The 19776-nt window shown below is 55.4% G+C and overlaps 1 protein-coding gene across 7 annotated transcripts in view; it reads right to left on the reverse strand.

Moving 5' to 3' along the window:
- Syt7 (synaptotagmin 7) overlaps nucleotides 1-19776 on the reverse strand; it is a 61977-nt gene that overhangs the window by 23675 nt on the left and 18526 nt on the right. For 2 of the 7 annotated variants that reach the window (XM_052713420.1, XM_052713419.1), the window contains exons 2-6: nucleotides 14603-14706; nucleotides 10208-10287; nucleotides 6482-6613; nucleotides 5315-5542; nucleotides 1661-2029 (exon numbers count right to left, since the gene is read on the reverse strand). In XM_052713420.1, the coding sequence (XP_052569380.1) occupies nucleotides 1661-2029; nucleotides 5315-5542; nucleotides 6482-6613; nucleotides 10208-10287; nucleotides 14603-14706 (913 nt within the window). The remainder of the gene's footprint in view (nucleotides 1-1660; nucleotides 2030-5314; nucleotides 5543-6481; nucleotides 6614-10207; nucleotides 10288-14602; nucleotides 14707-19776) is intronic. The other 5 variants (XM_052713421.1, XM_052713422.1, XM_052713424.1 and 2 more) reach the window with 5 other exon arrangements.

A 19776-nucleotide genomic window follows, 5' to 3' on the forward strand; every position in this document is an offset into this window, starting at 1 on the left:
GTGGTAGAGACTGAACGCATCTGGCTTTCTCCGGCCTTTACAGACAGAATATGCAACCCCTTCTTGTGAGGGATAAGTAGAAGAAGGCTGAGCTTGGAGGTGGCCAGCAGGTAAGGGGAGTGTGAAAGCTGCTGTGGGGGCAGGATCGTGGGTATGTGATGCTGGCATCTGAGCCATGCCCCAGGATGCTGGCATTTAAGTCATGCCCATCAGAATTCTGGTTGCTTAGGAAGATGGTGGGCCGGAAGAGTTGGTATCTGGGTTTCTCCTGCTGCTGGGGGAGCTTAGGCACAGGCTCCAGCCTAAGCAATTGCAGGAAGAACAGGAAAAGGGTGGGCATACTCCCCGTTAAGGTCAGGTGGGGCCCAGCTGAGCCTTACTTCTGTTCATGCCACAGCAGAACCAGATCTCTTCATCTCCTACTTCATGGCCACAGCACCTATCCCAAAACAATTCGCGGCCAGACAGGAGGCCTTGCTGGACATCTTCTCTGGTTCAGCACTTGATTGCCTTCCCTGAAGGCCGTTGGACAGGCTTCCCTGATTTCCCAGGGGCAGCCTTGGGCAGATTGGCTGGTGGGCCATGATACAGGCCTCTTGCAACCAGGTGTGGGCACCTAGTTCTGTCGGAGGGCCCTTCCACAAGTGTGGCTCTTGTCTGAGTTGGATGTTCTGGCTGGGCTCTCAGATGGAGATATAACATGCTTTGAGAAACTTTCTTGCCTTCTGGAAGCCCCCGTATATTTCCAGTGAGCTTGGCCTCAGGCTTCTCCTCTTCCTCCCAGACTTAATGGTGCCACTCTATACCTAAGAGGTCTTCCAGGGAAGCCCTGGGTGATAGGAATGATCCCCTCATGGCTGGAACAAGGCTCACGGGCCCACACCTCTCAGCTCCTAGAGTGAACATCCCTATGAGGGTGAGGTAGTGGGGCAAGTGTCAGGGAAGCTGTGAAGGTCAGCTGCTGGCTAGTGTGGTGTTGCTTCTCCAAGCTAGGTCCTTGAGAAAAATACCATACTTGGCAGCTTTGGGAGGGGGGGGTGGTGGCTCAGTTTGTCCTCAGGGGAGGGGTCATTATGATAGGGCTGGGGTCAGGGATGGATGGATGGATGGACAGGGAAGTGACATGGGAGGAGGGCGCATGGGGCAGAAAGGTCAGCGGAGTCTGGTTACAGACAGAAGGGGAATTGGAGGGAGGACGGCAGGGCTCTGGAGATTCAGTGACAGGGATGGGTTAGGGAGAGGGGGAGGGAAGGGCAGAGTGAGGCTTGGCTGGCACGACAAGAGCACGGGACAGATCGGGGGGGGGGGTGGTGGAGAGGCAGATCTCAGGGGCCTCCGGAGCACTTCATTATGTGTTCTCACTAAACTTTGGAGGGGGGCTTCTCTTCTCAAGCCTCAGATGCCGTGGAAGAGTTCTAGGGTCCTCAGAGTGCTAGGGACTCTGACACAAATCCTTTCATGGTGGCACTCCAGATGTAAGTCTCAAAAGGCTGGAGAGGGGGACCCCTAAGCCTGCCAGACACACTGTGGGAATATGTGTGTCCCCACATGGAGGAACATGAGTGTCCTGCTCCATCTGCTCCCAAGGAGACTTGGTGGTGGGGGGGGAAAGGCTGGGTGGGGGAGGTGGGGAGCTGGCCCGCTCAAGGGGAGGACTTACAGGAAAGATTTCATGTCCAAGCCTCGGTTTCGAATCTGCCCCACCACGTGGTCCCAGCTGCCTGGGTTGGAGCGGCTGCGGCCCCCAGCTGCCCGGTACTTGGAGCCGGCCGAGGTGCCCTGCCGAGCCTGACCCCGGCCATAGGCCCGGGGGTTGGAGCCCGGTGCCGAGGCCGCATGGGCCTGCAGCTGGCCCAGGCTCTGGCTGGTGGTGGGCTGGCTGGGCTGCCGGCCCCGCTGGTTCTGGCTCAGCGGTTGCTGCAGGCTCTGCTGCCGCATCAGTGTGCGGGGTCGCTGGCATTTCGGCTCTCCCGCGGAGCTGGGGATAGACTCAAGGGTAGTGGCCGTGGACAGGGTGGAGTCCTCGAAACTTGGGGCGGGTGGAGGAGAGGAGAGAAAGGAGAAGCAGGTGAAGGGATCACAGTGGAAGAGAAAGAAGCCGAGGGCCAGGGCTGGGAGGCCCCAGTGCAGGGCACGCTCGGCTGGACCTCGCCAGGTCTCCATCGGAGCTGTCACTGCTGCTGTCGCTGCCTCACCCACCCGGAGGTCCCCAGGCTGGCCCCACCCACCCACCTCTGGACATAGCTCGCTGGCTCCCCCAGTACCTCTGGTCTGGGCCAACCTCTCTGCCGGTCTGAGTGGGCCACAGGAGCTGTGGCAGCTGCGTGGTGAAGGCTGGTCCCCAGGGCCCTATGACTGCCCGTCATGTTGGAATGGGAGGAGCGGGGAGCTGCCGCCACCCCTCTGCCATCTCACTAGGGGGACACTAGGAACATCTGCCTCTGTGTTCTAGGTACTACTGTCCTTTGGAGACAGAAAGAAATCCAGGCCAGCACAGAGCTGGCCTAGTAATGGCTGGGGAGGCAGGGCAGACTCTCTCATGCTTTCTCGGAGGGAGAAGAGAAGGCAGACTCTCAGAGAAGCCTGCCCTGTGGCCAGGGCAGCCTTGGGATTCCGTGCTGGGGCAGATCTCTGACTTCTGCCTAGGGTATCCTGCCCTGGTACTTAGAGAACAATTCCCACTCAGAAGTGGGTACCAAGGAATGGGCAGACAGGCGTGGCGGGGGGGGGGGTTTCCAGGGGCCACTGGTCTGGCCTTACTCTAATTCTGACCAACAGTGAGTGATCTTGCTTTTTACATACAAGAGGATGTCCGTGCAATGGCCCACCAGCATCTCTAAACACACTGGGTGAAGCAGGGCAAGGACAGACAGGAAAACAGGGCGTAGTTGTGAGAGGTGCTGAAGAGCCAGAGAGACCTGGGTTCAAAGCTCACCTCTGCCACTTACTAACTGGGCAACTCTAGATGAGGTTTTATACCTCTTCAGGCCTTAGTTTCTCTGCTATAGACAGAGAGTACAAAACAGCCCTTCAGTGGCCTTCTTCAGAGCTGAGGTCAGGGCTGTACCACTAACTGCTACCTGCCAGGACTTGGGGGCAGGAGTTTGTGTTTTGCCTTAAGGTTTTGTGTTTCTGCTGTTTTGTGCTCTGGCCAGAGATTTAGCAATTCCCATGACAGGACTGAAGGCAAGCTGTCTGTCACTCAAGTCCCAGGGAGTCAAACCAGACACTGTGTTGAACAATTCCGAGGAAGTCCCTTCTCCCTGGGTCCGACGTTCCAGCTTTCTCTTCCTTTCCAAATCCAGCTGACTGGAACTGGGAGTGGTGAACTATGACCTATAAGCTGAGTCTGGCCCACTGCCTGCTTTTATAAATAAAGTTTTACTGGAACGCAGCCGCTGGCACTTGTTTACATTCCACTTCAGGCCGCTTGTCTGTCACAATGGCAAGGGCTGAGCAGTGAAAGATGCGGCCTTAGCTTGCAAAGCCGAAATATTTCCCAGATGTCACCTGGCCCTTTACTGAGAGAGTTGGTCCACCCCTGCTCTAGGGCCATGGGATAGCCAAGTACATCTTGGGAGTAGTAGAAGGAGGCCCCAGGGCCCTTGGGAGTCACGTTCACCACAGCAGCCAAACCTCAGCCATGCTCACCCCCTGAACTTACTCTGGGAACCAAAAGACAATAGTTAGGTGGCCCCTGTGGGCTGGGCAAATAAAGAGAGAGGGGGAAGGAGAGAGAGAGAGGAAGAAAGAGAGAGAGAGAGAGAGAGAGAGAGAGAGAGAGAGAGAGGACAGAATGAGAAAAGAAAGCAAAACATGGCTGTAGCTGGGGTTCTAGGCAGGCAGCAGCCTGGCCTGACTCGGGCTGGGAATCAGGGCTCTCTCTCTCCAGGGCAGGCCTGGGTCTGTCCAGCCTTGGTAGGCCCACAGCTCAATGGGGGCAGGCCAGCTGGGGGAGGGGTGCACACCGTCTTCTCTGTCTCCTTGCTGACCTGATTTTGGTTTCCTATCACATCCAAAATTAGTCCAATTTACAACCTTTCAGTCACAGGAAACTAAAACTGGATCCTCCAGGCCTGAAGCCAGTGAGCGAATGCCAAGGAAGCCCAGTCAATCCTGAGCCTGGCTGGAGCAGCCTGGGGGGCGGGGGGGGGGGGGGAATGTGGTTCTCCGATGGGGTGTGAGGCATCCGTCTCTAGGGACATTCCCGAGCAAATGAGGCCTCAGCTTGGTAGCCCTCTGTGGTTCGATGTGTGTGCGTGGGGTCTTCTGAAGAGAGCCAAGAGGCCCTTGAATTGAGCTGGATAACAGGTACTAAGAAGGCATCAAGGCTGTCGGCCTTCTGAGGGGAGGCTCTTTCATTGGCTGGGAATGAGATCGTATCATCAGCTGAAAGTGGAACCCACATTCAAATTTGTGAGGTGCTCATGGTTCAGAGGACCTGGGAATTGGAAGGGCTCTACTGTGGGAGTCTGGAAGTTCAGAAAGCCAAGAGGATATGAGGCAGCCTTAGTGGGAAGACAGATCATGCTGTGTCAACCCTCCACGACTGCTTGGCAAGCCCAGGAAGCCATCAAAAAGGGACAGGCTCTTCTGACCACCCTTTGACATTTGAAAGGAGCTGCTTGCGGAGGCTCAACAATCCCAACCCTCAAGAACTCCTAACAGTGGGATAGCTCACTGACCAAGATAGGGCCAGCCAGTGGGGATGGCTTCAATGAGATGAACGTTTGCAGCAGCCTCGTGGCTGCTCACAGATGAAACCCTGTGGCGGATGGTGTCATGGCACAAGCAAGGCTGGAACAAGCAGATGAACTCATTCGAAATGGAATGGCTCAAGGCTGGGTCTAGAGCCATCAGCTGGCCCAAAGAGGAAAGGCCCACTGGCTGATAAGTGGTGTAAACACAGGCAGAGAAGGGCCTGCTCCCCAGGAATGGGATGGTCCCACAGTGGGACAACCAAGGGCCTGCTGCCCACAGAGGGGTGACCTGATGGCTGAGATGGGGTGGCCAGTCAAAGAGGATGGGATGGCCCAAGGACTGGAGTGAAGCTGCTCTGGGGACAGAGAATGGAATGACCTGGTCACTGGCGAAGGAAGACATTAATGGGAGGCTGCCAGAGGCCTGAATGCGAGAGCATGTGGCTGGAGTTGGTTGTGCCTGATGGCGAGGACGATGAAGGGATGGAATGAGCCAGGGGCCGAGGACGGCACCTCTGGGGGCAGCAGCGGGCGTGCCAGGGGTCCCGCTGTCCACCCTGGTGGGGGCAGGCCTGAGCTCACGGCTCTGGCCGCCATGGGGTGCCATCACTCACTTGGACAAGTTGAGCTTCCCTGCGGCCAGGTGGCTCTGCACCATCCGCCAGCGACCTCTCCCCGCCTTGCCACTGCTGCCCGGCTCGCTGGGGGCAGCCCCGCCGCTTCTCAAGGCGTCCTCTCCGGGTGGTGGCACCGGCGCCGGCTTCTCCCCCAGCCGGCCTTCCCGCTCCACCGCCAGCCCCGCCGCCGCAGTGGCCACTTTGGCGCCTGACAGGAGGGTGCCACTGGAGGCGTGTAGGAGGCAGCCAGGCCAGAGGCGCACCGGGGGTGGCGGTGGGGGAGAGAGGGCAGGCCACACGTGGGGGTGGGAGGGGGGGAAGAAGAGGAAAAACATCGACAGATAAAAGGAAGAAAGAGACAGTGAGAGAGGAGGAGAGAAACAGACGGACAAGAGACAGACAGAGAGAAAGAGAGACATCAGCACTGCAAATGGGTTAACAGTGGAGCCTGCAGAGGAGAGAGGGGGGCCGGGCGGGCTGGGGTCAGAGAACAACGCACCACGACAATGGAGGGGGGCCCCTCCCCACCGCCTAGGGCAGGAGCGGTGGGGGTTGGGGGAGGGCAGCCACCTCCAACTCTATCCCACAGGACAACGAAGGGTTAACGACGGAGGAAGAGCGGGCTGTCCAGGCCAGGAGGCCCCCAGGCAGGGAGAGAGAGAAAGCCGTGTTAGTCAGAGTTCATCACCACCACCACCACCATCACCGCCACCACCGCCACGAACCACCGACCACCGACCACCGACCACCAGCAGCCACGGCCGCAGCAGCACACAGCGGGGGGGGAGGAAAAAGCGAGCCACAACCGAGAGGGAGGGACCAAAACGGGCAACCCCATCCTGACTGCACGGAGGGTGGGGAGCCAGGGGGCGTGGCGAGCCAGGGGGCGTGGCGAGCCAGGGGGCGTGGCTGGGGACCAGGTGTGGCTGCGGAGGGGGCTCTCCTGCATGGCTGGCCCTGGGGGGAGGTGACAGGAGAGGGACAGGCAGATGAGGGGGGCAGGAGGGGTTGCTCGTCTCCATGGCCAGCCTGCCCATGGGGTGAATGGAGGGAAAGTGGAGGGAGAGGAGTAGGAGAGGAAGTGGGGGGGGGGGCAGGAGAAGGGAAGGGTGGGGCGTGCGCGGATACTCAGTACATATGATCAAACCAGGTAAAGTCACTCACTTGAGGGACAGTCGAGGGTCGCCATAAGGGGCGTAGGGTGAAATGTTTAGAATAAACTCCTTGGGAGGATAGGAACTCCATTTCTGCTGCACTGTGCTTTCATTGTTATTCCAAAAGTCTCTGTCTAGGTCGCTGGAGGGGCAGAGAGAGAGGGGAGAAAACAAGGAGATAGAAGGAGAGACCAGAACAGCAAGTCCTGCAGGGGCAGAAGGGGCCAGAGGGGACGCGGGGCCCCCCTGGGGGCACACAGAGGGTCTGCTCCTGCAGAAGAAGAAAGGCAGGAGGGTGGATGGGCACCGCAGCCTGGCCGGGCATCCTTGCGCTCGCTCACACATCCATGTAGGCGCACACATTCTTACAAGCACACATGCACTGAAAGGCTGGCCGGGGGAAACCGCACAGGAAGGAGACAGGCTGCAGGCAGGCAGACGGGAGGGCCTCGTGCCTAGGAAGCTGGTGGGAGAGAGAAAGACCATGAGAGAGGAGGGGGTTGGGATGGGAGCGGGGTGGGAGGCAGGGCCTGAGTGGTCCAGGGGAACTCTGGGAGAAGGGGAAGGTACTAGTTTAATGTTAGATGGTGCTGGAAAGTAGGGCAAGTCCTGTTGCTGGTAGCTGGCCCTGTCTCTCTCTGGCCTCAGTTTCCCTCAAAGGAGAAGACTGGCTTTTCTCCCTCTTACAGCTTTTCTCCAGCAGCCTAACGTGTCCCCAGGCCTCTTCCTCTGGTGAGGCTGGAATGCAGGGTTTCTGTGAGACCGGTGATTGGACTGGTTGGGTGAGGCTTCCAGATAAGGGAAGTATCATCCGGGGTCCTCAAGATGCTTTGTGCTGGGGCCTGTGTGGAGGGAGTTTGCTCTTCTGCCAGTGGGGCCAGTGGGACCTGCCCAGCCTTGGGCCCACAGTATACACTGGGCCTGGCTGGCTGGGAAGGTTTCTTGTTCTCCTGTTCCTAAGGCGGAGCTGCTGGATTTAGAAGGGACCCTCACCCTGGTCCAGCACTCCTCCTTCTGGGTGATTTGTCCTCAGCTGACATGCTGAGTGCATAAAGGGTGCAGGAATTTCTGTGTGGGGATATAGGGTAGGGGTAGGTGGCAGAATCCTGGGCTCCTGCAGGTCATGGCCTGGAGGTTTCAGAAACTATGGACAGCTTGTTTCCTGGGCTCCCAAAGTGACAGAGATAGGCACTGAGAGAGAGAGAGACGTAGTTCCCAGGCCACTGGACCATTCTAGAAGGGAGCCATGCATGAGTGACTGGGATATTGCTAGAGTAAAGATCTAGGGGAAGATTCTGGCCTGTGTTCAAGCTTGGATGAGGGGAGGCATGGATAGAGGCCCAGCATCACCGGGGCATTCTCCCCTAACAATCAACTGTTCTCAGGGGAGCTGCTTCTCATGTCCCTGAGAGTTAGATCTTGACCTTTGGTGCTCCATCTGAGACCCAGGAATGGAGAAGAAAAAAGATGAGAAGCTGGGCTGCCACCATGGGCCCAGAGGAGATGGTGCCCTTGGCTATCACTGGCGATAGTTACTGACTGTCTAAATACACTTTGGAAATGTCTCATAGGGGAGTCTATGCACAAAGTTCAAGCCCAGGCTGAGCCAGCTCACAGAGACAGGGGGAGCATTGGGTAGGGGAGGGAGGCAGGATAGTCTCCAGTAGAAAATTCTCTCTCTATGAAAGATCTCATGGCCATCAGAGATACTCCTTTGGCTCCACTCCCCAGCAAGACCTTGCTTGGATGGAGATTCCCTGCATCAGGTGTTAAAGGAATGCATCAGGCTGACAGTCTCCCACCTCATGCCCCTCCAGGTCTCCATCCAATCTAGGTCCTAGAGGGAAAAGATCCACCCAGTATCATTGCCAGGCTGCCCCCCGCCACACCCTGAGTTCTGGGGCCACTGGCATTTCTACCATGGTACTGGAAAAGAAGATTCCCTCATAAAAGAAGGCTGGAGAAACTGGTTCCTTTACTGTAGAACTTATCAGAGTCTTAAATGCGCCAATGGCCATCACTATCACCCAAAGGGAGATGGAGCGTGCAGTGTTTCCCAGACTTGGTTGGCTGTGAAATCCTGGATGTGTTAATCATTTCTAAGACACAGGTTCTCTGAGGAACACAGTTTGGGAAGCACTGCTGAAGAACACAGTGTCCCAGAACCCTGGACAGCACGATTCCTTTGGAGGAGGTCCTAAGCCAGTGGGGATCTGTGTAGTAAATAAACTGCCCAGGACAGGGACTAGCGGAACACAGACGTGAGCAGTGGCGTCTACGTCAGGGGCAGGGCGTCCAGTAGCACATCAGGTGGAAGCAGGCTCAGGCTGTGGACACTGTGTCTACAGGGTGTCCCTGTGCCTTGGAGAGTCCTCTGGACCCTGGCTGCAGCCTGCTTCCTGCCCTGACATCCTCCTTTCTAGAATGCCTGCCCTGTCATGAGCACCCCTGTCTGGGAAGGTTATGATCATCTGTCTTCACTGGGGGCTTCAAATAGCCCAGACTGGAGGTGGCCTCCTGCTCCCCCTCACGTGATCCTCCTCAATCCCTACCTTCAGAAAGCTCTGAGCCCGTGTTCTGCAATAGCCCCCAAGTCCCACCAGCTCCTGTCTTTGATGACGAGAGTGTGCAACCAAACTCAGCTTCAAAGACTCCCCGCCGTCTCCTCCTGAGCTTTCCACCCACCCAAGCCCTAGTTGGCCCACCCTTCTATTCATCCCCCACCTCAGACAACCCCCACCACAACGTCTATGAAAGCCCCAAACAGGGTCAGAGCAAGAGATTTAAAAAAAAAAAAAAAAGGAGGGGCGGGGAGGAAGCCCTCAGGAAGGGACAGGGAGCGAGGGGAAGAATGATAGATGCAGGAGGCAAGGGTGTGCAGGGGTGCAGGGGAAGGGCCTTGAATTGACAGGGGAGGGATATGGGGAGGGCTGGGGGCTCAGCTTCCAGGCAAAGCCCCTTGGCCAGCAGGCTTGATCCCATCCAGATGGGCTGGACAGAACTCCCTATGAAGGTCTGGTCTCCATGGAGCGCAAGGTGGAGAAAGCTCCATTCTCAGAGCCTGAGCAGGGAGTTCTGTATTGTTTCCCAGTGACTCTCAGCAGAGAGCTGGCCAAGGTGGTCTTGGTCTATAGACTAGGCTCTTAGATCTTAGTGGGGAACCCTAGGCAGGGTACAACCAGTAGGACCTGAAGGGGGACAAGATGCATTAGGAGGGCAGAGCCTCTCCCTATGGGCCTGATTCCCCCGGGGCTCAGCACTGAGGCCAGCGGGGGTCCTTATGATTTGTCTGCCACCCTTTCCAGGTTGTCCTGGGAGCATGTGTGGAGAGTGAGAAAAGAAACCCGGCTTATTGAGGCGGGGGTTCCAAGCCCATAAGTAGGGTCTCAGGCAGGAGACTGAAGGGTCCATGGGCCTGCCTAGGGGAGTGGGGTTGGGGACAGTGTGAGTGACATTAAGAGATGGATGAAAGAATCAGTATGGCACATACAGGGCTGTGGGTGAGAGGCAGCCTTAAGCAGGCTGCAGTCTCCAGAATCTCAGGTCTGGGGCACAAGCAGAAAAAGGGGGCCCTGGGGCTATTCATGGTTCTGAGACCAAGAAGGTGGGCATGGTCATGGCCTCAGGGAGTGAGGGAGATACTCGATATGTGTGTGGCCAGGTCTGAGTACTGGGAGGAGGGGCTTCTCCCATTTGGGCTATCTGTGTACCCCCAAACTGGCAGCCTGGCACCTACTTGATGGCTTTCTTCTCACTGCGCCCACGCCCCGAGTCTGGCGTGCCCACCGTCTCCAAGGAGTTCTTGTAGCGTTTGCCCTGTGGAGACAATGTCAGGGTTACTTCTTGTGGGGAGATCTGGACATTCCCCATCTCCCCAGAACAGGGGCTCCAGAGGAAAGGAGAGAGACTAAAATTTAGATTATCAACGAAGTCCAGAGTCAGCGTGAGGGATTGTTGTCATTGTGGGGTAGCTGTCCCATGGCTGGGCACCCTGGGGGATCTAGGACCTGCCTCTGCCCACAAGCGATCCTTCAATGCCTGACCCTCAGGTATCAGGCCATTCTGTCTGCCTGTCTCCTGGGCCTCTGGCCCAGCTCCCAGAAACACAGTTCCCTCTGCCGTGGACAGACGGCTCTCAGGCGCCTGGCCACGTCACAATGTCCACGTCACCACCCCCAGATGGTGGGGGCGGCATCCTGCAGGGCAAGGTTGGCAGTGGCCAATGACGTGAGTGGCGGGGGTGGGGAGGAGGTCATGTGTCTGGACCTGCCAGGGTAGCTGGACATTGCCTGGGGGCTCGCTGGGGTCCTCATGCCCTAGGGCTAGGAGGCAGGGACAAGGCTTTTGTAAGAGGTAATTTTGGGAAGAGAGAGTCCATCCTGACCCTGGGGGCTCCAAAGCTGCCTGACCCCTGGGCAGGCCCCAGAGTTGCTTAGCCCAATGTGAGCAGAAAAGAAACAGGGCTAGGATGGGCATCCTGGGTCCACCAGGGCGAGGAAGAATAGCAACGACCAGGCCTGCTGCTGGGAAGGTGAGCACCATTCACCTTCTCGGTTTGGGTTTCTAAATTTAGCTCATGCAGAGCCCGGCCCCATTAACATTCCTGGCTGCCACCAAGCATCCTCACGAACACCCCATGGGCCTCAGGCCTGGGCCAGGCACCAGGTTGGTGCAGGCAGTTTGAAGATGCAGGCTGAACAGGGGCCAGGTCTGCCCTGCAGACCCCTTTACCATTGGGTACTAACTGGCCCTGGCCTAGCTGAGTGGGGACAGACAAACCCAGCCACACAGACACACATGTATGCAAGCATGCGCATGCATGCTTCAACATTCCCTCATGTGCACCGACACCGCAGCCATAACAGTCAATTATTCCATCCTTCCAAATAGAGAATAAAAGCTGCCACAGCCGTGTTCCCACATGCCCCCACCAGCTGCAGCCCCTTCCGGGCCACGGGAATCTGGGGAAAACTGCAGCAAAGCTCCCAGAAAAATGTGGAGTGCAGAGCTCTCCCTCTATTTTACCTGCAGCACCTCTGTATCTCAGGGCACCTTGATGTGGCCCTGGCAGGGCCACCAGTGCCCCATATCACCCTGGCCAAGCCTTCTACCTCTCTGACCTGCCTTTCCTCCCTCCTGGAATACTCTGATGTCACCAGGTGGGTCCAATGGAGAAGGGGTTCCTGGTACCAGACAGCATCACTTTCTCTGTTTATGTCAGCTCCTCTATCCTGGCACAAAGCCACACAAAGGCAAGGCGGCTCACTCTCTAGCGCCTAGAGTGGCACCTGGCACTTACAGGTATCACAGTACCAACTGGAAGTGCCATCTTATTTCCCCATCCACACTGGAGCTCGGGCCTCAAGCTGTTTACCTGAGCTCAAATCATCAAACTCAAATACAGAGATGCCGGGTCCTTCAGGCCCACAGAGCCACCCTCCTGCACATTTCTCTGGTCCTTCTCATTATTCATTACTTAGGGGTTCAAATCTCAAACAATTCCCAACATTGAATGAGACCACCGGGGTGAGGCCATGCTGTGGTCACCAAGGGCTGTTTTTGGAAGGACCTTAGGCAGGAGCCAGAGCCCCACTATTCCCCAGCATCTGGGCAGTACAGGGCCCTTCTGAGGGAAACCTCGGAACTCCATCTACCTCCTCCTCTTTCTTTCAGGTATTTGCAAGAGAGCTTGCCCTGGCTAGCACCCTCTTCCAAGAATGTCCAGCTGCCCCTTCCTCAAGGCCAGGCAGGGCTGGGCTTGGTGATCTTGATGGCCCAGGGCACTGGGGAGAGCTTCCGATTGCCTCCCTTCTGCAGCTCAGGGAACCTTTCCTGCTGGCTGCAGTCACTAACTGCAGCAGGAGCCAGGGTGCTGTGTGGTACAGGACCCAGAGCAGGACTGGGCCGGGCAGTGAGGATTTCACAGGACAACCCAAATTAACAGAAAACCTAGGTGAGGTTCCAGAGATATTGGGTGGCTTGAGAGGAACTCAATGGCACTAGCCTACCTGTCAGGGAGGGAGGGGACTTGCCAGGATGATTTGGAAAAAGCCAGCTGAAGATTAGGGAAGTTATTAATGTTTGGAAATGGGATCTAGGCTGTCAAGGTATCATGTCACTGGGGCTGAGGGCACAGGAAGGCAAGGAGAGCCCAGCTGCTGTCTGTGAGGATAGCATTTTAAACTCCTTCTAAAGACAAGGAAATAGCCTGGGTAAAGAGGGTCCTGTCATCTGGGATCCATGGTGTCAGGAGCTTGGGGTGGTGTGTGTGGGGGTTGGGGGGGTGTGAGAAAGCAATGTTCTATGAAGAGCAAGTCCAGGGAGACAAACTGTGGTCTGGAACCCTGGGAAGGTTCCTGGCTGGAGGCCAGAGAGGTTGCTGGTTCAGAACCTCCCAAATGCCCAGTGCACTCAGAAGTCCCCAACTACAAACAAACCTGTCTCACACTCTGTTCCCATCAGAGATGAGTGCTGGTGGGACGAGGCTGTTTGTACTCTGGTCTTGGAAAGGGTGTCTTCACACACACACACACACACACACACACACACACACACACACACACACTCAGAGTGGCATAGTGCACATGCAGGGGAGACTAGGACATGGGGCAGACCTCAGCTACACAAGGATCTGAGAAAATGATACACATCCCACTGCTCAGCAGTATGTACACGTGCGCACACACACACACACACACACACACACACACACACACACACACACACAGAGTCACTAGCTCATACAACCTTCTTCCTCTGCCTTCAAACACTGACAGGTAGGAACAGTCTAACTGGTCCTACAAGGCAACAAGGCACACACCAGGCTTCGGTGTATGCAGAGCAGCCACTTCCACGGTCTCTCGGAAGACACTGGTACTCAGGGCATGAAGCCCAGCTCCCTAGAGTACCTCCCTTGAAATTTTGAGGCAGATACAGTGGACCAAGGGACAGTGGAGGGCAGCTAGCTTACATCCCTGCCCACAGCAGGGGATGGGTCACACTCACATAGGGAGCTGACTTGTGGTTCCTCCACAGGGGTGGGAGCTGCCAATCAATACCCTAGGGTGGAGAGGCTCACCCAGTAAACAAATTTGCCTTCTTGAAGGAGCCATGCTGGGTTATCAGCTTCTTAGGTTCTCCCTATAGATTCTTTACCAGACCTGAAACACTTTCCTAAGGTACTGCCCCTTCTCTTCCTACATGGGAGTGGGGCATGCAGCCTCTACCCACTCAGGGCCTATGACTCAGCTTTCAGCTTGTCCTTCTGGTCCTCTGAGTATGCTGCCCCAATCATCCCATTCTGAGCCGGGGTGGGCGTGGGCATGAGGGGTCGAGGGGTGTCTGATCCCTGCCTGCACCCGGGACATCTCTGGACCTCTATTGAGATCACTCCCTGTATCCCTTACAAGTCTCACTGCACGAGTGGGCAGGGTGGGAGGTAGGACTCAAGCTGAAGGGCCCGGAAAGGGGGACCTGCGGGAACCGCAGCACTTGCCTAGCTGCAGAGTGCTGGCGGAACGGGTGGCTCACAGCTCTCCCTCCCGGCGCCCTCGGGTGATGAATGTCCCTCCTGACAGTCTCGTTACTTATTGATAGCCTAATCCCGCTCGTTAATTCCCCAGCCCTCGTTAAAAATGAAAAGAAGCCGTTTGTGCTTGTACAAACCAGGAGAATCAGGATGGATGTGCAGGCGGCTGGGGGGCGGGGCGGGGCGGGCGGCGCCTTCTCATTGGTCAGAAGGCTATGTGGCTTGGCCACGCCCGCTGGGGGCGTGCGGAGGGAAAAGGTTCCAAGGGCCTCAATTCTCAGTCTGTGCGTGTGTATCTGCAGTTCTTTAGGCGTGAGGTGGAGCATGTGAGCACATCCGCCCGCCAGTGTAGTGCTCTACGAATGTGTCCCCATGTGTGTGCCTCCGGGTGTAAAAAGATGTATAGGACCAAGACCCAAGCAAAGGAAGGGGGTGAGGACGTGTAAGCTCGAGGTGCGAAGTTCTGGGCACTTGTCCCTGACTGTCAGCGGCGGACAGGTCATCTGCTTAGGCACTCCACAGAATTCAGAAGTCAGCGGTTGCAGAACGGCAAGGTGCAGGGTCAGGCCCAGCCCCAAAGGGTCTCCCCGACAAGAGCCTCACCAGTTTGCGCTGACACCAGTGGCACAGGCCGCAGAGGACGATAGTGACGCTAAGGCTGACGGTGATGATGGCAGAGACCAGCAGGACATCGCGGGTGGGCGCCCCTGAGGAGGACACGCACAGTCAGAGCGTTACGAACCAGGGCCACTCTCCATCCCAGAGGCCCCAGAACAAGCACCCCCTTCCCCTCTTTTTTTTTTTCTGGCACTTTGCACTACCAGCTCTGCTTTTTCGGCCTGAACCCGGGAAGTCCTCTCTGCTCACTGCCTCGGCTTCTTCACCAGTACAAATGGAAGAAACACGCTGTTGAGACACTCTGTCATTCTCTAAACATTACTCCTTTCAAAGAGGGAGGACACACTGATGCCCCCTAGGTCCATCGACGACTCTAGAAGAACACTGCTTCTGTGTGGCCTTCCCGTGCTTCCACATGCCACACTCAGTTCTGAACAGCAAACAGGCCCAAAGGCCATCTGCCTTCTAAGCACCTTCAGACTCTCTTAAGGGCTTGGCCAAGACTCAACAATGACATGTGTAATCAAAAGGGAATCTCTGGGATCTTCTGCCCACAGTAACTCAACTTTGCTTGTGCTGGAAGCCCTCTTCTGTCAGCTCCAGCCTAAGCCCCTTGGCTTGCTTCCAGCCTTCTCCATCCCCGTTGGCTCCAGCCTCCTCAGCATTATTTGTAAGGTCCCAGAAGCTCACAAGAGCCACCTGAAGCTTCCATTGTAAGCATTCTATGGTCTCATGTTTTAGGGGTGGAGACCCACTGGAGGAGGAAAGCCTGGGGGTTTCTGCACAGATCCTGTTTCCTAACTCTGTGGCTCTGAATAAGTCATATGCACACTCAGTTCTCTCCTCTGGAAATGCAGATTTAACAGCCTCCCCTGTCTTCCTCACAGGGGGTTGTAAACATTAGCCCAAAACAAATGTACAGAACACAAAACCTGGACCAAAAATGACCATGTGGGGGAGTGAGCGGAGAAAAAGCAACAAGGAGCATATATGAGCTCTAAATATGTGTGCACTGGGATGTGTCCTAAATCAAGAAGATGCAGTTTATTTACAGAGGAGCCCGCATGGGCTTCTCGGTGCCAGTGATTGTGGTAATTAAGAGTTGACGGTATCTGTCTGGCCCTGGTTCCTGTGGTTTTAGCTTCTGCCTCTCTTCTCCTCTGGGTCTCTCCTGCATAGATGCCTCATAGAGGAGAGCTGGGTGGTCATTCTCAGCTCTCAGGGCCCCTAGACCCCCTCCCACCATCACTGCAGCACCCCGAGGACCCTATTTATTGCCCATTCTTTCTAGAAGGCTCTTTGGGCCAAATCAACTTCCTAGACCTCCCAGGAAACGCCACCCTGACACAGCCTTCACAAGCCCACTACCTGCCAGCCAGGTGATCACTCCTAATCACAGGAAACCCCTGAGCCCAATTCCTGTCAGCTTTCTGTGCAGCAACTATGAGCTCTGAGCTGGTCCTGCCCTATGGCCACGGACAGGCCCTTGATGTCTGGGACATCGTTGTCGAATATGTGAAAGAACTCAGAGGATGAGCCAGGAGTTCCAGGTATTTCACCTATAGGGACAACTTCATCCTCATAACAACAGTGAGCTAAGGAATATAAGTTAGTTTCATTTTACAGATAGGGTAACTGAGACTTAAGGGGCTGCGATACCATGTTCAGTCACCCAGCAGTGGATGAGAACTGAAGTTCAAGTCCAGGCAGTCTGTCTCAGGGTCCATATTCTTTGCCTTGGATATTGGTTGGTGGTTCTCAAAGTGTAGTCTTTGGAACACCTAGGGTTCCCTGGACTCTCTTGGGGGCTGCAGAGGTAGATTCTGAGTAGAGAAGGCTGAAGCCCTCTCCAATCAAATCAGCATCATTTCCCTTGGCTTCCCATCTCAGGCTTTTGAAGAAAATTACATTTGAAGAAGGAGATGCTGAGCAAAGTTGAATCCTTCTGGAACGATGGCTCTAGGGTCTCCTGCAGTGTGGATGCTATTATCTTTCAAGGAGCTGACTCCTCCCCCACAAGATCCCTCAGCCCCCTCAGCATCCTTTGCACAGCCCTTGAAGGCAGGGTGAAACAAATGCTTGCCATTACAAATTGCACTGATGATGGGAACAAAAGTGACAAGATGTCCTTGGCCAGCATGCCCTCAAGTGCTGTTACCATCAAGGGGCACAAACGTGTTCTCGCCTGCCAGCCAGAAGGAGTCATTCCTGGAGGATGGAGTCATTGTGTCCCTGGGCTGCAAGGGACCTTGGAAGTCACAGAGTCAGGCCCCATGATGCATGATCCCCTCTGGACAGCCCTGGTGGTGACAAGGAGCTGTTCCTGCAGGAGGCTAGCTCTCCTGCAGACACCGTTGAGGAGACTGCTGTAGCTTGTGCTGAGTCCAATCTATCTCCCTGGAACTCGCAGCTGCAGTCCTCAGCCTGCCCTCGGGCAGCTCTGCCACATGACAGGCCTCTGAATCCCTGCCGACAGTTCTCATGTCCCCTTCAAGTCTTCTCCAGGCAAAGCCGCCCCAGCTCTTCTATCCCTTCCTCAGATGACATACATGGTTTCAAGTCCCCTTATCGTCCGCACATTAACATTTGAGGAAAGGAAATGTTGCAGCCCTAGTCAGCCTTTGCCCAGGGCGGAGTTCCACGACCTCTCCTTGGGCAGAAGAGACATCCTGGGTCCCCAGGGGTGAGACACAGACAAGGGCAGACAGATGACATTGGGAGATGTGGGAGGCAGGGAACTAAGCAGAAGCAGCCTGCTGGACCAATTGTAGGGGGTGTCCAGGAAGGGAGGGGTGAGCTCAGGCATACTGCTGCCCCTCTGCCCAGGCCTGTGCTGGGCATGTCACCACATGGGAACTCAGCATTCATGATCAAACTGCGTCCTGTCCTCCCGCCCATACCACCCTCAAGCAAACCTCAAAAAAAGGAGAACCAAGGAGGTGGCCCATTTCTGAAGGGGGCCCAATGCCAATACATAGAACTCTCTGGCAGGTCAGCTCCATGGGGGCAGAGATCAATTCCTTAGGTAACACTATTCCATCATGGATACTGGAACCTGGTATATAGTAAGTGCTCAATAAATACTTGGTGGAAGAATGAAAGAGAAAGACTCCCAGGCCTCTGGGAGTAAGAATAGCCCGGGGAGGCTGCCATTTATTAAGCACCCACTGTGTACCACACTTCAGGACCTGTGAAGACACAGGCTGTCAACGCTTCACTCACTCCAGTATCCTTGGTGACACACAAAGACGTGCTCAGTAAATATTTGTTGAATGTTCAATGCCTGCATATGTTATCTCATTTGTCACCCAAACAAGATAGAAGAGAAGAGATGGGAGAGGCGTTAATGACAGTCTCAGAGCCTCTCTCTTTTACACACATACACACACACACACACACACACACACACACACACACACACACAGAGGCATGCATGCACATTCTGAACTAGGACCCTGTTTATTCCTTCTCCATGACAAACTTTGCCCTGCAGACCCTTGAGTTGTCAAGACCCTGATGAAAACCCCTCCATGAAGCCTCCCTTAATCTGTCAAATGAGAATCAATGTCTTATGCTTCAGCATTGCACTGTGCCTTTAGAGTGCAGTCATTAAGTGCTGTGGCTCTACAACCAGACTTCTCAAATTCTGGCTCAGACTCTTCCGAGTCATGTGACTTAATCCCTGCATGCCTTGGTTTCTCTACCTGTAAGCGAGGACTAATAATAGCACCGTTTTCCTTGGACTACTGGGAGACTAAGAGGAATTAGCACATATAATGTGCTTAGCACAGTGCCTGACCCAGAGTAAGCAATAAACGCTAGCTATTATCATAATGTTACTGCATTGTGCCCTGGACCAGAGATATCTGGGACAGGGAGCTGGGCTCACTGAGCAGTGAATGAAACACCGAACTGGTCCACTCTCATTTCTCCCCAGGACAGCAGAGGCCAAGGGTCAACATTTTACTGGGTTCTGTGCATGTTTATTCACCCCTACCCGAGGAAGTGGCCCTCTAGAAGCTTAACTATGGCAGGCATCAGTGACTGTTTCTGGATGGAAGGGGAAGAGCTGGGACATGGGGGTGTGGGGGTAGGGGCAACAGCTGGAAGCCAGGCTAGGCCTCAGGTGTGAACTGTAGACCGGTTCAGGCTGGTAAGGCTTTGCTTCCACCGCCTCTCATCTCCTCAGCAAGCCATGATTTATGGATGAACAGAATCAAACAGGACCGCGGGCTGCTGGATGCCCTGGGGAAGCTGCTTGAGAAGCAATGGACTTCTGAGGGCAAGCTCACTGGCTGCCTGGCAGGGGGGAGGGCAGGTATATGTACAAAGAACACAGATAGAGACTCTGCAGCCCTCTCATGGACACGCACCACGGAGACTCATCCCTAACACAGATATTCATGCTCACGCACACGTATGCATGCATGCCCATGGCCAGGGCCATGAGCAGATGTCCAGTCCACTCCATCACTCACGAAGCCTGGGCTTTCGGGTGCTTCCTCTGGCTTGAAACGCTTGCTCCTGAGTTAGACATCATTTGTCTACTCACATATTGCATCCTCTTTCCTTTCGAGGTGGAGCAGAGTAGGCACTGCAGGCTTTTTGGAAGCTCATGACCTGGGTTCAAGCCCCAGCCCCATCACTGGCCATGTGTATAACCCAAGCAAGGCCCAGGGTGGGTCTCAGTGCTCTCTCTTCCAGTTGATGACCTCCTGGTGTAGTGCTGTCAGGACTAACTGACAGCCAACATCCACTGGGGACACCTGGTGTCGCAGACACCACACCAGGTAGTTTCTGCGTATCATCTCTAGAGCCTTGAGCTATTGAGTACTCCCCGCTGACGGGGGAAGAAGCAGAGGTCCGGATAACCAAAGGCCCTTTAGCGTGGCCTCCCTCTGGGTGGAACCATGTCACAAGACATGCTCTATGGTACCGCCTAGCCACATCTACTTCATTCCTTCCCACGTACACCCAGGCTAGGCATTTTATGCCTAGGAGGCTTTGCCTGGTGTCTTAGTTAGGTTTCCATTGCTGTGATAAAGACTATGACCAAAAGCAACTTGGGGAGGAAAAGGTTGATTTCATCTTACACTTTCAGGTACCACTCCATCAATGAGAGTAGTCAGGGCAAGAACTCAAGCAGGGCAGGAACCTGG

The sequence above is a fragment of the Peromyscus californicus genome, unplaced genomic scaffold, assembly GCF_007827085.1.
Source record: "Peromyscus californicus insignis strain IS unplaced genomic scaffold, ASM782708v3 Scaffold_4__1_contigs__length_199733344, whole genome shotgun sequence".
NCBI classification, from domain to species: Eukaryota; Metazoa; Chordata; class Mammalia; order Rodentia; family Cricetidae; genus Peromyscus; species Peromyscus californicus.